This window comes from Ornithodoros turicata, chromosome 9 (genome assembly GCF_037126465.1).
Source record: "Ornithodoros turicata isolate Travis chromosome 9, ASM3712646v1, whole genome shotgun sequence".
NCBI lineage: Eukaryota > Metazoa > Arthropoda > Arachnida > Ixodida > Argasidae > Ornithodoros > Ornithodoros turicata.
The window spans coordinates 31,716,700-31,736,987 of NC_088209.1; the positions used below are offsets into that span (position 1 = coordinate 31,716,700).

General features: G+C 45.6%; 2 protein-coding genes across 4 annotated transcripts in view; one reads left to right on the plus strand and one right to left on the minus strand.

The window, feature by feature from the left end:
- LOC135368626 (dopamine beta-hydroxylase-like) overlaps window positions 1–20,288 on the minus strand; it is a 352,228-nt gene that overhangs the window by 245,817 nt on the left and 86,123 nt on the right. For 2 of the 3 annotated variants that reach the window (XM_064602031.1, XM_064602030.1), the window contains exon 3: window positions 13,601–13,655. The exons of the other annotated variant lie outside the window; for it this stretch is intronic. The gene's annotated coding sequence lies outside the window, so the exon portion shown is untranslated. The remainder of the gene's footprint in view (window positions 1–13,600; window positions 13,656–20,288) is intronic. 3 annotated transcript variants of the gene reach the window in all.
- Window positions 1,263–19,797, plus strand: LOC135368630 (homeobox protein B-H2-like). The gene is made up of 3 exons (XM_064602037.1): window positions 1,263–1,569; window positions 18,189–18,417; window positions 19,029–19,797. Exons 1-3 carry the CDS (start codon window positions 1,305–1,307, stop codon window positions 19,453–19,455), a joined length of 921 nt encoding a protein of 306 aa, XP_064458107.1. The 5' UTR covers window positions 1,263–1,304; the 3' UTR covers window positions 19,456–19,797.

Sequence of the window (20,288 nt, forward strand, 5' to 3'; positions counted from 1 at the left end):
TGTGCAGAGAGGAGGACAAGAATAGGGGGAAGAATGGGGAAAACAGGGAACCAATCATTTCTCTCTCTGATTTGTTGAAAGCGAGAGGCATACGCCGTTTTGTGACACATATACAGTTATGTTAATTATCACAAGAAGGCGCACGCCCGGCACTTCCACCGAATCAGGAGTGATAATTCTGCGCAACGGTTGACCCTGACCCTCAGCGTGCTATGGTGAAGTTCTGTTTTAAAAGAGTAGGCGGGAGCATCATTGCCGACCGATAGCGCGTTCGATTCCGGCCGCGGTGTGTAGGATATCAAATTAGTTGCACCATAGTTAATAATGTACCATTACTTGATAATATTAGTCGGCGCGATTGCTCGACAATCTGTCAGTGATTTGCGTTTCTTTCGACTGATCGAGTAAACCTGGCCTCCGCCCTCCCTTCTTTATTCTTCACCCTCCTTCTTCTCCTTCATTCGTTTTTAAAACGCGACTTCACCACGTAACACGCTGAGTACCAACTACACTCTTAAAAAATGAACTTCACCGCATAGCACGCTCCTAGCCAACCATCATCTCGAATGATATCGTTATCCTGGCTGATTTGTTGAAAACGGGAGGCGTACGCCTTATGTGTGACAACTATGAACGGCATAAGTTAAGCTTAAACGCATCCGACATAAATTATCACTGTACTTTATGCGCGCACGACGGCAACATTCGGAACTATCTCACGCGCAATGCCCACTAACGCGACTTCGTGCTCCCGCTGTGTCCATTAACAGACCCTGCCGTCAACAAGCTGCGAAGCGGCAAAACCTCCTCGCGCTTCGCTCCCAGATTAATTAACGCCGTGCAGTTCTACGAAACACAAGACTGATTAAAGCGCCGCGCTAACTGTTCGTTTAAAGAGATCGCACACAACAACCAACAAATGCTCCTCTTCCAAACGAGCGAAGCGATGTGGGGGAAAGAGAAGCTTGACACGCGAAAATTTTAATGAGCCCGACGCGCCACTTTCAACGCAATCGCCGAAGCAAGAAAAAACACGCGCTTTATTTGCGCCGCTTTTCTAATCACCCAAAACGCGCCGCTTATTCCGGCGAGGGCGAGAGGAGCGGAGCTTCTTTCCTATTGGACGGCAGAAGGCATGATGTCATTGAGTTGGGAAGCGATGGGCGGGGTCTGCTCGCGGCCGTGCCTCTGGAAAGGCGGCGCGTGCAGTCGCAACGCGTGCGCTGGGTCAGTCGAGCTCGCTGCGTTGTGTTGCGTGCGTGCGTGTGTGTGTGTTTCCGACCTTCACGACGACGACGGGCCCAATGACCGTGGACTTGTCTCCGGGACAGCAGTCCAAGACGTCCCGGACGCAACACGACGACGCCATGCCCGGCGGTCCGGCACCGCCGTCGTTCCTCATTCGCGACATTCTGAGTGAAGCCAGTTCGGGAAGTTCGGGACTGCATCCCGGCGCCGGCTTGGGACTGCCGTTCTCGCACCCGGCCATGCACGCGTTGGGACACTTGCCGCGACCTATCAGTCCGGCGGACAGCTATTCCAGGAACTCCGACCGCGACGATGGACAAGGTAAGACAGTGCTTGAATGGTGGCTTACTATAATACTAGGTGCAGAGTAGAGGTGCCTGTATAGGGATTAGTGGTATCGCATCAACGGGTCCGCCGGATTTCTAGCAAAATTTGGAAACTGCTGAAACGTTGACAATTAGAATAATATAGCGCGCTAGGCGTCACTGTAACATGGGAACATATCTGACGCTCTGGGACAGCTGACTATATCCGGAATCATGTGGGTTAACGAACACGTGACACCTTCATCTGCGTCATATCCGGGCCATGTTTCCTTGCATGAACACTCAAAGCATTGGCTTAGCATAAATGGTCATCCCGAAGTCTAATTTTGTCTTCACGCAACGTGACATCGTTATGAGAAGGATCAGAGAGTGCTTCCATATCATCCAATGGCTGCCAGTGTGAAAAGGACGATGAGGGATGTCACCCGCATTCTGTATGTTCAGATCATTCGTCTTACATCCGCGTGGAGCGTGTCATTGTTTGATTTAATAGCAAACCAGCGCCGCAGTTGGACAGCGAGACACGAACCTTCCGTGACCACGCACTGTCGGCGTGAACGAGTGATTAACCCAATTCACTAGGGTTCAGCTACAAGGGGAACATCATTATGCGGACAATAGTGTCAGAAATATCCGAGCTCGAGAAACATCATTCGTCCTCTACGCTTATGCTAGGCAGACACCATTCCCGTATATATATGGGAGACACCTTCGTGAAGCATCCGATTTGTGTCACTCTTTTCCTTGTTCTCATCTTCCAGAACACAGTCGTAGGAAAGAACTTCACCACATAGCACGTTGTCCGCCAACGGTTGCCACGAATGATATAGGGTTAAACGCTTCTAATTCGAAGAGCGAGGGGGGCGTACGCCCTTTTGTAGCAATTTGAATATATGATAATTGCACCCCCGTTGAACAGTACTTCACCGCATAGCACTCCGAAGGCCACCAGTTGCACACGATGATGCCGTTCTCAATTTTCATTTGTGGAAAGCGTGGGGCGTATACGCCTTTTGTAACAATTAACATAACTACATAAATGTCACAAGAAGGCGTATGCCTCCCTGTCTTCGACGAATGAGAACGATGAATGAAAGTCATTCGGGATGGTGGCTAGCTGCATCCTTAAAAATGAACTTCACCACATAGCGTGTTCCTACACTCATAGAAATGAAGTTCACCGCATAGCACGCTCTTAGCCATCCACAATCTCGAATGATATCGTTGTCTGCCCCGATTTGTTGAAAACGGGAGGCGTACGCCATTTTTGTGACAATTATGAACCGCATAAGTGTCACAGAAAAGGCGTACGCCTACCGCTTTGAACAAATCAGGGCAGATAACGATATCTTTCGAGGTGATAGCTGGCTAGGAGCGTGCTATGCGGTGAAGTTCATTTTTAAGAGTGTATAGCCAACCATCATCTCCAGTGACATCGTTCTTCCCGCTGATTTGCTGAAAACGGGGGGCGTACGCCATTTTTGTTACATTATCCAGTCCGTAATTGCCACAAAAATGGCGTACGCCCCTCGTTTTCATCAAATCAAGGGAGGGAAGGCTGTCATTCGGGGTGATGGTTGGCTAGGGACGTGCTATGCGGTAAAGCTCTGTTGTTAGAGTGGAGGAGCACGTTGCACGGTCAAGTTACGTTTTAATGATATCGTTCTCCCCCACGATTCGTTGAAAACGGGAAGAGTACGCCTTCTGTGACACCTATACGTGAGCACGGTAATTGTCACAAACAGGTGTAGGTCCGGGCCTTTCCACAAATCAAGATTGATAAGGTATCATTCTGTGCAATGATTGGTAAAGTGCGAAAGGAAAGCTCTGTTTTTAGAGTGTAGAATTTATTGGATAGCCGCTAAAGTAAACCCGTTATGTAGGTGGCGCCGCCATATAGAATGCAAACGTATACAGTGCTCCGCAAGCGCGAGAGGGTCGAAATATTTTGCTTCTGTCCCATTTCTCCGCCAACATAATACTACGTACTATACACCCTTAAAAATGAACTTCACCTCATAGCACGCTCCTAGCCAACCATAATCTCGAATGATATCGTTATCTGACCTGATTGGTTGAAAACGGGAGGCGTACGCCTTTTTTGTGACAATTATGAACAGCATAAGTGTCACAAAAAAGGCGTACCCTCCCGTTTTCAACAGATCAGGGCAGATAACGATATCATTCGAGACTATGGTTGGCTAAGAACGTGCTATGCAGTGAAGTTCATTTTTAAGAGTGTAGCTGCATGATCCTCGTCTTTCTGAGAGGTGTGTTTACTATAGGGGATCTGCATCTCACGCGGCGCTGCTCGGGGAATCGTGCGCACTCTGCGCTGGCATTTGTCTCGTAACTTTTGAGGAAAACCCATTGAAAGCACCCATCTCGTACAGCTGGCGCAGGGATTCGGACCCGAGTTACAGAGTCGCGAATCTCTTATTATCACTGTCTCCAAACACGTCATTTCGTAAAATTAATCGACATTCAATATTTGCTATTTCCATTCAATAATGTACACGGCCGTCAAGTCAAGAAGTGCGCAGAAACACAGACCTCCGAACAAGACCACTCACACGTCAAGTGTTCCATTTCTTATACAATGTCTTTCTTACACAATTGCAAAAAAAAAAAAAAAAAAGAGAGAAAGAAAGAAAAAGCAGTATGCAACGAGTGTTTGATTTTAAATTCTCTAGTTGCGCTTCTTCGAAGGTTTCGTTGTATTATATGCTGTTTAGCCGTGACACAATCACTTTTTCATTGTGTATAGAGTTAAAAAATCCAGTGTATATATATACAACAACAACAACAATAAATGGAGAAGTGATGATGACATGAGATGTATGATGGGATGGGTATATATATACGGCGATACAGACTTTGTCATATTAGAGAGAAACTGATGTTCTGAGGCTGGAACAACATAGAAGGGACAGATACAAACAAAGCCTCAAATTGCCTAAGAAATATTTCAATTTTCCTGAAATTTTCAAAATTGTCATATTTCCTGCCATTTCATAACCAGGGGCCTTCCATCGCGATACTACCCACTAAATTAGAAACGAAATACACGTGGCAATAATAAAAAAGAGCAGCTCCGTGTCGTATTTGTATAATTCAGAACTGCCCCTCCAAAACCATTCACACACTTTCATGCTGCACACACAAGTGTTCCTGCCATGGAACTTCCTCGAAACCTGTTCCCACAAGGCACCACAAATCTCCCACCCAGCGTGGACACAGACAAAAGCGATTTCACTTGGGTGAAAATGTTTCCCAGACCCTGTCGGCGACATCCCAAGGGGATGTACGTTCATCAAAGTCACCAGAGGATGGGGTTAAGCCTTGTTAGTCTTCCCCAGAAAACAGTTGCCGACTGTTGACCGTGAGTTGACCATCTTAATCCGTTGGAAAGGCCAACATCCGAGGACAGAGAAATTTCACGGCTAATCTCTCAACTTCCTTCAGCGGTCAGAGCGTTTTGTGAACAGTTTACGCGGGCTGCTGGTGCGGAGCACTTTCGGGGACATGCTCTCGACCCCGGGATGTGCCGGTGAACTTGGCTTCGGCTATACAGCCTTGAACTTCGTTTCGTATCCTGTGCAGCGGAAGCCTCCGTGAAGATAATTTACCCAAGCAGCACAACATCTTGACCCAATATTGAAGCAATATTGGCAATACTGGTCCACTATTGGTCCAATCTTGGTTCAATATTGGGCCAAGATGTTGTGCTGCTTGGGTAGCCTCCGAATAAGTTCCTTTCGTCTCACACAAGTACATATATATATGTGTCGGAGTCGTTCTCTATGGTGCTATTTAGTTGCGGGGCATATTCAAATTTATTTTTAACTCAAATAGGTGCAGAGGCATCAAAATTAGTTGGCCTTTCTCTGCATATGGATTATAAGTATGGGACGAATCCGTATCCGAATCCAAGGAAGGTTCTGCGAATCCACGAATCTTACGAATCTCGAATCTTTGAATCCTTTAAAAAGAAAAGTATAAGAAAAAAGAAACCACTTCTTCTGAAAGGTGCTTTGAAGTAGAATTTGATAGCTTTGTTTAATGAAAACCGAATTAAATAATAGTTTACTTTCAGGCGAACCGATCAGCTTCTTCTTAAATGTAATTTATTTAGCATGTTGTTCATCGACTATACAGGAAATACATATACTCTCGAGTCTAAATTCTTTCCCTAAACGAACAAACAATCAAAAGCGAAACCATGTTACTTTTAGACCTGTAATGTTAAGAGTTCCTGCCTGAACTCGTTCAGTCCAGAGCAGTGTAAACTAACAAACGAACAAGAAAATGCACAGCTGAAAGTTTTAAATGGATCCAGATTTTTGTTCATTTTAAAAAGAAACAGAAAACGTGGTTCGTGCCCTGACTATATAGAATTCGAGGATTCGCCGATGATTCGGTTGGCCCACCCTAATTATAAAAAAAAAAAAAAAAATCTGTAAATTACGGACATTCAGTTAAAGCTTCTAGTCTAGTCTGATTGCACCTGCTCCCCGTGTAGTTCCGCGACACTGATATTTTCTCGCCAAAACAGCAAATTGCCCCTTAATTTCGTATATTAACATCCATGCATTTAGCACGAAAATTGACCAATGAATGTGCCAACGCATGTTAGTCCCCAAAAAGGATTATAATCACTCCTTTTTTTTTTCTTAGGGTGTGCGAATGTATTAACGTCCCATTAATTCAATCGTCCATCCAATTTATTTATTGTAGTCACGCGTTATTTATCGACCCAAAGTATATACTGATTACTAAACCAGTTCGGTAATCTGTATTGTTCACCATTTCTCTTATACTGCCTTATTCCTACGTATAATGTTGCTTGTTTACATTAGGATGTTTCAAAGACTCCGCAAATACTCCGACGAATCCGCCTGAATCACGAAAGCCATGCAGACAGCTTGAAGCCCTCTTCTCCATTTCCCTTGTCGTACAGTCTGCCTTTGTATACTCCGGTTGTAGTCCTCCTCTTTCTTTTTTTCTTGTTTGTTTTTTGTCTTCTGCATTTAAAAGCAGATAGTTTCACGCGTTACCACTACGTCTGCCAGGTGGCGCCTCTTCTGCGCATGACGGCGGGTGGCATATCTATGTAGCCGGTCACGCCTTCTCTTTCTTTCGCACTTTTGCACTTCGCTTTTCTTACTTCGTGTTTTTTTTTTTTTTTTTCGTTGTTGTTTTACAGTCAGGTAGAACTCATTTTCGACGGCTCTACTTTCAAAGGACACGCCGCCCGATTTGGCCCTAGCCGTCGTCAGGTTTTTCGGATGGCAAAAACAACCGGGCGTGACAAATAACGGGAGCGAATGGGAAAAGGAAGCTACGGCGAAGGGAAAAAAAAGAGGGAGAAGAAGGAAAAAAAAACACCGCGAAGATTTGGTTTCGTATAGAAGAAACAATTGTAGGTGTCGACTTTTGTTAATGTGTGTGACGTTGCTGCCGCCCACACTGTCCCGTTAATCATGAAGCCGTTAAGATTCGAGAGGCACGGAATAGTGGAGAAGACTCAGACATAGCAACATATTTCTTTTCTTTTTTTGCAAAACCATTAACTGCATACCCAAAAATATCCGAAAGGGATGAACGGGAGCAAGAGTACACTCTTAAAAAGAGGTGTACAGTAACTCCTTTTTGGGGAGTACACCCTTGCCACATATATAAATAAATAAATATATCACTCCCTTTGAAGTGTTCAATTACTCTCCAGTAGGGAGTTAAAGGGTCTCCTCACCCCTTGAAGGGAGTGAAGAAACTCCTTTTTTAGAGTAACTGTACTCTCCAAAGGGGAGTGATATATGTGGCAAGGAAAATGAGTTAAAGTACACCCTTTTTTTTATTTTTAAAGAGTGATAGGTTTGCTTTGTTTGAGACAGATACACCGAAGTTTCTTCTTTATAGACAACAATATAATAAGAGAGGGATAACCTAAGCGCAAACAATATGCAGTCCTGCACAGTTCCCAGCTACCATTCAGCATGCACATCCCCGTGACCTGCCAACGCTATATATATACCCGAGGGAACGACACATACTTATGCGTCAGCTAGAAGCTATCGGTGGTGCTCATGAAAGAGCTCACCGTTGTCGGCCTGACAGAGGTGGGCAACGTCACGACTAAATCTCTGGGGGAATGTGCGTCCTGGGCCGACTTCTAAGAGACCTGTGCCGACATATGCTTGACAGCGTCTGAGGGAAACCCAGGAAAAAACGCCAGACAGCACAGCTGGCACCGGGATTCGAACCCGGGTACCTCCCGGTGTCGACGTGGCATGGCTAGCACGCTAGCCACTCCGTGTCCCTGCTACCTTCGCGTGCGTGTCATGCTACCACGTTAAACTATAGTAACCCGTATGCACTGCATGGAGTATATAAGGTAGAGTATATAGGGTAAATGTGTATATTCCCGATGGGTACGTGAGTACCATACGGGTACGTACCCCATCTACCCTATGGGTACGTGGGACACTCCATGACATCGTGATTCACAATTTAATTATTATAGGTATTGTTGTTATTATGTTCATACGGCATTGTCTAAGCGTGACGAAGAACTGGGAATTTCCGTGAAAATATACGCAGCGTATGCACCAATTTTCCGCATGCTACAACTTGAAAATCATAAGACTTTTTCTTTTGTTGTTCGTATTGTTGCATCTGTAGGACGTAAACAACTTAATGAACTCATAAGCATAACCCCCCCCCCCCCTTTTTTTTTTTCGTTTTCGCGAAGAGCAGTATCCTTTTTTGCGTGCCCTATCTAATAAGACTGCGAGTGTCTTCGAGGAAGAGATTGTTTAAGATTATACGTTAGATAAGCGAGCTCACACGTTTTCAATGGACGCAGCAGAGCGCGCGCCGACTAGGAATTGGGTTATACGCTGGGTGAGCTACGCGTGGGATGCAGTTTGTGTCTACCAACACTGTAGTTTCACGAAATACACCTATATACTCGTTTTGTTTCTTTTTTATTTTTATTTTTTATTTTTTTCATACTGAGGACGTAGGTCGCTCTTGCTGGCGATAACATTTTGAGAATCTACGACTGCAACCAAAAACGTTTGATTTCCATATGGTGAGCAATGTTACAATGGCGCAAGACACACAGGAAAGGAAGCGAACGCTCTGGGCCCGCTTGCACGAACGCTGAGGAGATTCCTCAGCCATGCCCTCAGTAGCTTCGGTCTTCAGGCAAGCGTATCACAGTCCGCAACACTACTGTAGCTAGAGCATTGCCAAAGCTATTGAGGACGTCACTGAGGAATTTCCTCAACGTCGGTATACAAGCGGGCTCTGTTCGTGTTGTGGCAACGAATGATGATGTCTTCACCATTACACTCTAAAAACTGAACTTCACCGCATAGCACACCGTGCGCCAACCATTGCCATGGATGATAGTGTTATCGCTTCTGATTCGAAGAACGAGGGGGGCGTACGCCTATTTGTGTCAAGTTGGATATATGGTAATTGACACAAAAAGGCGTACGCCCCCTCTCTCTCTCTCTCTCTCTTCGAATTAGAAGCGATAACACTATCATTCGTGGCAATGGTCGACGCACAGCCTGCTATACGGTGAAGTTCTGTTTTTAGAGTGTAATGGTGAAGACATCATCATTCCGGGCCGCAACACAAACAGAGTCCGCTGGTACGAACGTTGTGGAAATTCCTCAGTGTCGTCCTCAATAGCTTTGGCAATACTCCCCATCGAAATATATTTCTGACAGCCATTGCCACGATTGATAGGGTTATCGCACGTGATTCAAAGACGTGTGTGTGTGTGGGGGGGGGGGGGGGGGGGTCGTACGCCCTTCTGTGGCAATTTGTATATATGATAACTGCCACAAAAAGGCGTACGCCCCCCCCCCCATGTCTTCTGTCTGTCGTAACGTAACGCTCATTTTTTGCAGGTTAAACATTGTAGCGCAAGTCTTCACGGCATTTCGACTGTCCCTAACGTGAACTCAGCTCCGCTATGAAATAAGGTTTAGTCCGCAGCACTAGTACACCATTCTAGCATGTGCACGCGTCTACGCACACTCCATAATAGCAACACTAAGTAATTGGCGTAACTCCCACATTCTCTGAACGCACAGCTTTTGTTCGCGTGGCCTTGATTCGAAGTTTCGCGTGTGTCAGACAGACGTCGGCGAAGAGCTCATATAAATGCTTCCACCGAAAGCGCTTCAATCTGAAAAGGAAACGTGGTTATGTGTTTCGTGATGCTCGCTCACGCCATATTTGTGAACGCGAGTTTCCCCTATGGATGGGCAGGCTTTTGTAAATATACTGAAAGCGAGGTCGCCCTTGCGATAAACGCCTTTTTGAACCGACGCACTAAGTGGAATATTACATACGTATAAAAATGAACGATGAGCAGGCTGCTCTTTGAGATCGTTCGTTGAGCGATTCGTACGGCTATTTCGTGACCTTCGTGATTATGTGCATCTTCTACCTTTTTTGCGTTGTTGATGGGCTTAATTTCCTGCGATGATGATGGGAACAACAAAAGTTTTTTTGTTCTTCCTGTCCGTGCATGTATTTCTGCACATAAGTGTCATAAGTGCAGGAAACAGACTGGGTCCGGAACAGCTCGAGACGATGGCCCAAAATAAGACGGCATCTTTGTGACTGTAGACCATAATAACTTTCGTAGATTTGACTATGCATGGGCCTTTGCTACCGTCATCGGCCGGGGCGTACCCGCGACCTTTTGTGTTTGTGTGTGCGCTTGTAAACACGCAAATATTTTCTCTTGTAAACATGATCAGTAACAACAATAACACAACAGTAACAACAACAATATTTTCCCAGAGAATATTTTCCAGATTATCTCCAAAGAACGGTTTTTAGCTATATTTACGTGTTTGTGAGTTATGTTTTACATTCGGCATAACATATATTGAGGAGTTTATCTGTCAAAACCTTATGATGCAATGTACCCTTCTCCATTTGTTCCGTAAAGCTGTATCACAGAATTTGAGGCATATCCTCTTCCGCCCATGTCAATGGTGCTCAGGATAGTGATATGCGACAGGTCGCCATGGGTGAGCAGGCACACCTCACTTTTTTGTTATTATTATCATTATTGAATGTTCTCCCTCCCCATCCCCCTAAGGTGAGACGACAAACACACAACACACTCTTTTTTTTTTTGAAGGGTGGAGCTGCCGTCGACGACGCAGTTGGCCAATAAAGGGGCAGTTTCACCCTTGTGAAAAAAGGGCGTAGTTGTATTTGTATCTTTGTGAACTAAATGGTTGAAAGTTGCGACTCGTGTATGTTCTGTCTGTTGCGGAAATTTTGTCGCCTCTCCATAAGGTATGTAACAACCGGCCCAACTAGTTCTTTACAAAAGCAGAAGGACACGTAATCACAAATATTTCATGCAAATACATATATTTTTGTGTGCCGTCGCACGTTCTCATATCCCAGCGCTGTAAACATAAGCGTTTCCTTGAACGAATCCACTTCAGCCGAGTTCAATAGTGTCTGTATATAGTTTTCAATTTTCTCCTTCAGAACGCGTTTTCTTGGAGCCGATTTTTCGGCGAGGTAGAGAGAATAACAAGAAAGCTTACTCGCGTGTAGTTTCACACGCGCGTCAATCCAACTAACAAGCGTGACACAAAACGTGGAAAAACATCGCCGCGCTTCGTACGTATACACATTCCCGGAACAACCTGAACGCCCTCAATCTATATACATGTACCATTCACTGTAAGCTCTCATATCTCTCGCTTTAATTCGACGCGTCATTTTCCTACCACCTCGCCGACAACGACCCTCCTTTGCACGTCGTTAGGGCCCCGTCGTGACTTCGCGAACCAGCAGAAATTCCGGGACACCGCAAGACGAGGACCGCAAGATAAATAACAAAGCCAAGTCAACAATTGAAGCTCAAGGGGCGCGTCATGCAATTTTTGACCGCAACCAAGTTGCCTTCCCACGGGGAGGTCAATTTTTCGGGAGCCTCTACAGAACCCCCCCCCCCCCCCCCCCCCGTCTCTAGCGGGAGACAAGTGGATGAGAAATGACCTTTTAATAGGGTCGGTGAGAATGGGTTAATGAGCTACCCGCTAATAGCCTGGGTGGTATAGCTTGGTGGGAAAGAAAGTAAAGAAAGAATGCGGTGATCGAAGCTCGCCCCTCGCTGAAAAGCAGATGAAAATGAAGAATGGGGCGTTTTTGAGGAGGGAAGATGTTTTGCTCGTGTGGCGCTCGGCTGTCGGACAGAGTCGGTGGCCGCACCTGACTCTCTTGTGAGTTTTGAAAACATGTGTGGCGAACGCCGCCTCGGACGCTTCAAAGCCGGAGGTTCGTGATGTGGTAATCAATATCGCCTTTCGCGGTGAAAAATCCGAAGAGGGGCAATAAGACGCATCCGCAATTGGTGTTCAAATTTCACAGTATCTATTGATCGTGTGGATATGCTCATAACCCTGAACGTGTTTGTTTTTCTTTTTTTTTTCTCCTTCCTTTCTTTTTCGTTTTCCCCCTTCCCCCTTTTTTTTTCCTTTTTTTTTCGGAATAGCAAGCCGGCACTTTGCCTGACTAACCTTTCCTTCCTTTTTTTCTTAATAAACATATCTCCCCCCTGAACGTGAACATGAACCTGCTTGAAGACCCTAGTGGTTGTTTTGGGGCACCTAAACAAAAATAAAGTTATTATTATTATAACGCAAACTTTCAAAAATAACCCGTGGTGAGACGAAACGCCATATTGTCTTTCACAAACGGCGGGGCCGGGTCTCCGGTGAATATCACATTCAGCACACTTGTGGAACCACGGTTTCCGTATCGTTTTTAACTCAGACCCAATCTAATCCAGATGTTAGAGGTAGGTGGCGCGGTCATGCAACTCAAATCCAATCCAATCCAGTCCGCATATTGGTGGTAGCTGATGCGGTCATGCTAAAGTTTGAGAGGTGCTGGGATCAATCCTGCCCTCTTCCTGCTATCTTCTGTCGACGTCCGTGGCCGTCGCTCATAGCAGCAGTTCCTAATAAATCTTACACTAATAAAATTAAACTAATAAATATTCACTGATCAAGTTAATATAACGTAAATTTAACCAAAAGTAAAAGAAAAGTAATTTAACGTAGTAGCCCTTCCGCAGTCACATGTGCCACATACACGTTGCAGGCGAACCATTGCACGGAATGATATCGTTGTCGCTCCAAAAATGGTGGAAATCGCACGCCCTTTTGTTACAATAAACATGTTCGCACAAATGTCACAAAAGGGTGTACACCTGCGGGTTTCAACAAATCAGGAATCTGAACGATGCGATCCGGGATACTGAAGGCTGGAACCTTTTTGTTTTGTTTCTTTTGTTCTTCCGTGTCTCCAGTTCCAGTCCCCCTTTTGTTTACGTGTCGGCACAGTTCCCTGTGAAGTCGGCCCAGGATGCGCGTTGCGGTCCCATCACCACCACCACCACCACCACCACCTCTGTTTTAAGAGCGCACAACGACATTTTTTTTTTTTTTTTGCGCACACGGGGACAATGCACGAAGACAGTGCCTTACACTGCTTGTACGCTGATATTACAGCGCGTGTGAGACAAAGGAGATGCGGCCTCTCCGTTTTAGCGCCCTCTGTGTGTATCAACGCGAACTCTTGAAGCTCGGCTAACGAGCCACATTAGAAGGCTGTTATCCCGTGGGGGGTCAGAGAGCGGGGCTCAATTACCTCATTAGCAAATTGAGTACATTTAGTGAAAAGCGGCATTCATGCTTAGCGGCAGACGAGATCCTTCTTTTGCCGACTGAATCTTAATTGGGTTCGTTTTCCAGCGGGAGTCCCTTTTTTTTGCATTATCGATTCGAATGGGATTTCGACGGGAAGAAAAAAAAAAGAAAGAAAACGATGCTGGGACTTTGTTCGAGAGTTTCAGACATTCGAGTTTTTCATACGACGCGCGTGTGTTGCTTCAATGAACTTCATTCGCCTCAATTTTACGTATCTTTTTATGGATACGTTTTCCACGCAATGAATTGTTTACTCACCAGTTAATATGGTACGAGAAGCAGCTGAAAGGCCTTCTAGTTTTCCTTAGTCCTTCTAAAACAAGGAGAGAAACGTGAACTTTTAACGATGGCATGTACAACTGCTAGAAAATATATTTGTTCCACCAATTGCGCACGCCCATATATACATCACACAAGAAAGCAGACTGACACAGAACGCCGTGCTCAAGTTGAAAGTAACTGCCATCGGGTCAGAATCTCGCCCATCTAATTAGCCATTTTGTCGTTATGGCATCCAATCTCTCATCGCCTCTACAGCGAATCCACATGCACATATCACGTAGACAGCTATTAATAAATAAATCAAATAAATCCTCGACTGCTTTTTAAAAGGAAGGGCAGATAGTAACATGTCTTACTATATCATCAGTAAGTTATTTATGTAATGTTACAAGATCAACTAAGAAGTACGCCGGTTGTGCAAGGAAAAAAGAGGAGAGAGAGAGAGAGAGGACGAAACAATACAATAAAGAGTTTATGAGAGAGGAGGAGAGAAAAGGGCATTGAGAAGGCAATTAGTTTTGGAAACCATAGAGCGTATTAGCCGCGTCATTCATCAGACAGGCGCAGGAAACATTTTTCCTTTGCCAAGGCCTCCACGGTGGAGCGAAAGCGTTGACTGATCGGGGGCAGCCCCGACGCCCCCTGTTAATGGAGCCGCTACGCACAGGTGCCCCCGCTTACTGTACATGCAGCCTCGCGGTATTTCCGTTTTCGCAGGAAGTGCTCAGTGGGAGTCAGAGCATACGGTTATTTAGATATAAATGACGTGTCTATTTTAACCGATGGGTGTGTTATAGAACAAAAGATATATTGCCTTTCTTCTCTCTTTCTCTCTCTCTCTCCGTGTAAAATAAAGGGACCTCGATCGTCTCACTCTCTTTTATGTGTCATCTAAGCCGTCGTCATTTCAGCAATACTGCGGTCGCACAAAAAGAAGAGAGAAAAGAAGGCATTTTCATTGAAAAATATATTGCTGTTGCATATGCACAAAGTAACACTGAAGTGCGCCTAATTGAAAGAACCAAGTCACTGAAAAGGTTAGCCAGCTGTAGGACTCGAACCCACATCTTCTGGATGCAGAATCTGGATCTGGATCCAGATGTGGGTTCGAGTCCTACAGCTGGCTAACCTTTTCAGTGACTTCGTTCTTTCATTATTCTTAGGCGCTTGAGGCTTGTGTGTTGTATTGTCCTTTCCTCTGTGTTCCAGCCTCAGAACATCAATTTCCATGTGCAAAATCGCCATTATGTTTACTTAAAACAAAAACACTGGGGCAACTCTTTTTGTCATTCATAAGACAATGTAACGCGGTTATATTATATACATTTTTTTTTTCATGACGTCAGTTGTGCACAATGCCGTGGTTCTCGAAAATCGATTTCATCTGAGGCCCAGTACCGCATTAAAGTTCATGCGCATGCACTGAAATAGCTCCTCGCGACGAACGGGAACGCCTACAAGAGCAGGAGTGACGTCACTGGGAAGTAAAAATCGACAATTTGTACAATAGCATTCACGCGTTGGCCGCAGCGTTACCTTATTCTCTGGACAGACAGAGCGTCAAGAAGGAAATCTACAGGCGTCGAGGCATTTACGTAATCCATTTACAAGGACTTCCGCGATCTCTTCATATAATATGCACTTTAGAGCAGATCGAAGCACCGGAACAGCTAGAAATAATACTCATGGACACGCTATCGTGAAGCAATTTGTCTCTGAGTACCACGTGCTTAGATTCGTGCGCTGGCTGACAATTTATCTTTGCCCTCTTCCCGCAGACGTATTCGCGTCGTTAAACGACTTGTCATGTCGACAGAGAGCATACTCATCGCGTGCTTTCGACATTATTCACCTTCTATTAAATATTTATTCTCCGTATTCAAATCGATAGCAATTGATGCGTCGTGTTCCTCATATTTTCTTTCATTCGAGCTTTTATTTTAATTTTATTTTCGTGTTTTTTTTTTTTTTTAGTCTGAAGAATACCAAGCCGGCTTGGGTGCAGCACAACTTCCATGTCCACCCTCCTTGTTTCCGTCCTCACAGCCGGATCCTTTTTTTTTAAAGTATCAAGCCGGCATATGCCTGGCTGACCTTTCCTCTTTTCTCTTCTTTCTATTAAACATGCCCCCCCCCCCTCTCCAGAAAAACAGATAAAATACATACATGGCTAGATATTACACCCCAACTGAAATCACTTTCTGAGGTAAACACCGTCTCTTCGAATGCCACACGCACGGAAGTGGGGTAACCCATTGCTCGCGTGAATACAAAGAGAGACCTTCACATAGCGTCTCGGGACTCCCACGTTTCGTGGTCATGCAAGGAAATACTTAGACCTCCTACATCAAGCGCATTTTGATATGCGGAAGACGTATAAATTGAATGAAGACAATTAACGTTTCTTTCCGACCTCAGTTTTGCAACAAAGGGAATAAACAGACCGTAATTTCCGACTTCCTGAAGGTTTCAGAAGCTTACGTAGCGGGACCCCCATATACATACTGCGAGGGAGGATTGTGACAGATTATTTTTCTCGTGGACAAAACAAAAAAAAAAAAAACAAAAAAAAACGAAAGAGCAGTCGCAAGGCGGCGAGCCCTATTGTCTTCGAGTGCAGACAGCGGAAAATAGACTCGAACAAATTAACAGCACTCGCAGCTCACTGGATCTCATGCGGGCTCGGAGACGAAAGGAAAAAAAAAGTTCGCGTGGGAACAAAATGCTTCGGTGAATCTGCGTTTTGCGAAAATTAAGACCCCCGGACAAATTAGAAAATAAAGGAATCGGCCGGGTCGCTAGATGGTAATGGAGATGAAGGTGAACTTGCGTGCTGCGAGTTTCGACATTGTGGCTCTAACCGGAAGTCACGTGGAGACCGGAAACGTTTAGTGCTGATTTGCGGTGGGCGTGTGAATCGTAACGTTATTACTTAAGTTTCCGCAGGCTTTTTAAAGGCACTGCAGAAGACAGGCAAAACAGCGGAGGGGCAGTTTAAGTTGCAACTTTGCTTGTATAAGGCCAGCTCAATAAGTTGCACACGTGACAGTGCACTCCTGATATTTTTAACTTGCTAGCAAAAGTACGGCAAGAGGGCTCGGCGACATCTGGTGAGAAATAATCTCCAACTCGTCAAGCAACAGTGGACTATGTCCCCGAGAATGATTTGTTGCTCCTGATGGCTGCGCAGCCGACACGTAGCCAATTTCTTTGGTTTTATACCCAGTGTTGTCAGCATGCAATGCAGTTTTCCGCCGTACTTGACGAGTAACGCGAAGATGGTGGCAACTTCGACACAGCGTTGCCCGTATTTTTCAATTTTAATTATCTAAAAGATTATGAGCGCGATTGGGACGAAAACTGTTACATACGAGAACGTGTGACGCCCACCGAATAGATACATTTTCTGGTATTGCAGATCTACTGCTTTATGGTTCCCTTAGATGTCATATCTTTAGATAACTTTAGATGCCAACTTTGTACGCTGTGGATCCTAATACGTATACTCGTACAAAATGCGCTGCCTGTCGCGTGTTTCTAACTCAAAGGTCGTGGATTCCTGCCGACACCCGCGATAGTACTCGAGCGTTTTTTATGTCCCTTACAGGTACATTTTCTTTGTTCCCTATATACACTTCAGTGAACTAAACCGGCGTCCAGTTATATCCATAACATCCGTATACATGTGCATGTCTTCACTCTTTGAAATGCCCATCACACCCACTGCAGATCGTGCTCCCAGATCTAGACAGGTGTTGGGCAATGGTGCGAACAAAACCGACTATATACGGCAGGGCTGTACCTCTATGTTCCAAACTAAGTTCGTTCTGTCGGATATTTCGAGAAACCAAAAACACACCCACGAGTAAATACACAAACTGGTCGCAGGTTCTTACTGGCACGCCTCTGCTCTGCAGTCCAAAACAGTGATGAAAAATACAAAGTTTCCTTTTTTTTCTCCCTCCTCCTTTTTACGTTGGACGAGACTAGTGTTCACCCGGTTCGGTCGGATATTGCAGCGCTTGGTCGGAAAAGTGCTTCCCGTGCTTTGTCACGACCTGTTGCTTCTTCAATACGTGCACCGTGAATAAAAACCGTTTGTCCGGACGCTTTGTACTCGCGCACGCAGCAGTTCCTCTTTTAGCTTTGTTACAAGAGCCATTGAACTCGCTAATAATCTAGTTACACGAACCGTGTTTGCAGTCGCCGCATGGTTGAATACACACAGTCGACAAGAAATGGCGATTGTCCCGGTCAGCGCGTGCTAACTTTACAGCGACGCATGCAGCTCAGTTCATCCACGGAGGTGACATGAGACGAGAGTGACCACAGGAAATAGTGTTGACGAGTTACGAACGAAATTGTGTTTGCATGTTGAGACAATGATCCCTGTTGAGAAACATTAAAAGTCCATGGAGCATATCGTACATTACGCTTATGCTGATCAATATTGCTGTTGGCATGAAAATACGAATGAGTAACAGAGCCCCTTTTTGTTTGTTGAAACAAACAAAACGGTGTAAAGGGTGAATTACCATAACCACCTTTTTGTTTGCTTCAACAGGTAGCGAGTCTCCAGAGAGGACGTCAGAGTCGCCTCCTGGCGGTAGCATGTGCTCGTTAAAAATGAAAAAGCAACGAAAAGCTCGAACAGCCTTCACGGATCATCAGCTTCAAACGCTGGAGAAGAGCTTCGAAAGACAGAAGTATTTGAGCGTCCAGGACCGAATGGAACTCGCTGCCAAGCTGAACCTCACGGACACGCAAGTCAAGACGTGGTACCAGAATAGAAGGTAAGTTTTATTCCATATAACGGCCGGAATAATTGAAATATACGTTGAACCAGTGTAGACTGTGTGCCTCTCTTGCACGAACATTGAGGAGATCCTTCAGTTGCTGTCTTCAGCAGCTTCGGCAGTGCTTCGGGCACGTGATACCGTATTCAACTCTTCTCGCCCGTAAAGCACTGACAAAGCTACTGAGGACGCCACTATCGAGAACTTCCTCAACAGCGGACTTAACCGTGTATCCATACGAGCGACATTCCTCAGAATACCCCAGCGGAAGATGCGCAAACTGTCACAGCTTCATGCTGTCACGTGAGCACGAGTGCTCGTCGTCACATCTTTTCGTGTCCTTCTAGCCATGGGGGACATACCCTGGGGCTCAGTGACAAGACATCCCATAGCAGACGACAGGATGGAGTCGTCCGCTACGTGCGCAGCACGCCACTGCCGATATTCCGGCTGAACAATGCAATGCCCCCTTTCCGCTGTTTCTTCTACTAGAATATTCCGTGGGAATGTTGCGGCGTGTGAACACACGGGAAACGTACTGCGCGCGCCATTAGCATCCCAACGTCAGAAATAGTTTTTTTGTAAAACAGACTCTTCTCTTTTACCAGGACAAAATGGAAGCGACAAACTGCCGTAGGCCTTGAACTTCTCGCAGAGGCCGGAAACTACGCCGCTGTTCAACGCATGCTGCAGTCTTCCCCTTACTGGCTGTCCAGCTACTCTGGGGTCGCCTCGCAATCGTCTCTGGGTGCCATGGCTGCTCTAGACCTGTATTACCGCCAGGCTGCTCTCCAGAAGCCGATGGCATACAGGCTGTATCCGGGTGTGCCAGGTGTACCACCGATTCCCACACAGGCGACAGCAACTAACGGCCTACCAGGACCCAATGGAAGCGCTGGATCTCTTTCTCTTCCTGTGGTGAACTCGAGCACACCGCCAACGTTAACAACGTCTGCCTCCGGGTCTCCGACGGCGACGAGCTCACCGATACCTTCTGTGTCGTCTCCCTACTTGCACACAAGAGAATCGTGCTAGTACAGAACTTTCTAGTGGAGGACTTTGTGCCAGGACATTCCGGGACACTATTGCTCATTGTAGAAGAATGTGATGCCACTTGGAAACTTGGGGTCGTAGGGGCGCTGGTGAGGTAAATAGGGGTGCAGTGTCTGACGCGAGACATGGCTTAACATGAATGAAATTGCAAAAGGTTAAACGACAAGAGATGTTCATAGTCGTGTTCAACCTAACAACGGCACATTTAAGCTCCGCCCATTGGCTGCAATCACTTGCCGCATCACTATACACCGCGAAAAGTAGTGCGCCGACAGGTGGCGCTGCAGTAGACTTTCTCCCACTTTCTCAGAGTAGCTCTGTTACGGTTAGCGGACATCATTCAGAGCAGTTCTTAGGTTGAACACGGGTATAAGTGTTTCTACAAGCGTCAAGCGTCAATATCGTCCAGCAAAACTTTGGGGGGGAAATGGAAAAAACGGGAGAGCCCACCAAATACACACCAAGATCTCTCCATGTTTTAGAAAACATGCAGAATTTGTTCTTTGAACGCGTCTGGTTTCGAATGACGAGTATTGTAATATATGTATATTTAACTTCTCGTTTATTATTATGTCAAGTGCTTAAAGTTGACATAAAACGACTGCACTATAGCAAGTTTTACCTGTGCTACGGGAAGAACAAACTTGAGTTGATTCCTCGAGTCTAGTCGCCTATAGAGAGTGGAGTAGCAACACTGGGGTTACCAAAAAAAAGCTTACCGTTTGACCCATTCATCTACATGCCAAAAACAGAACTTTGCCGCATAACATGCTCCATGCCAACCACTGCCCCGAATGCCAATCACTGCAGTCCAG

Coding starts and splice junctions, on each gene's coding strand:
- LOC135368630 (XM_064602037.1), top strand. CDS start 1,305: ATGACCGTGGACTTGTCTCCGGGACAGCAGTCCAAGACGTCCCGGACG. Junction 1,570..18,188: donor CGACCGCGACGATGGACAAG/GTAAGACAGTGC, acceptor TTGCTTCAACAG/GTAGCGAGTCTCCAGAGAGG. Junction 18,418..19,028: donor ACGTGGTACCAGAATAGAAG/GTAAGTTTTATT, acceptor CTCTTTTACCAG/GACAAAATGGAAGCGACAAA.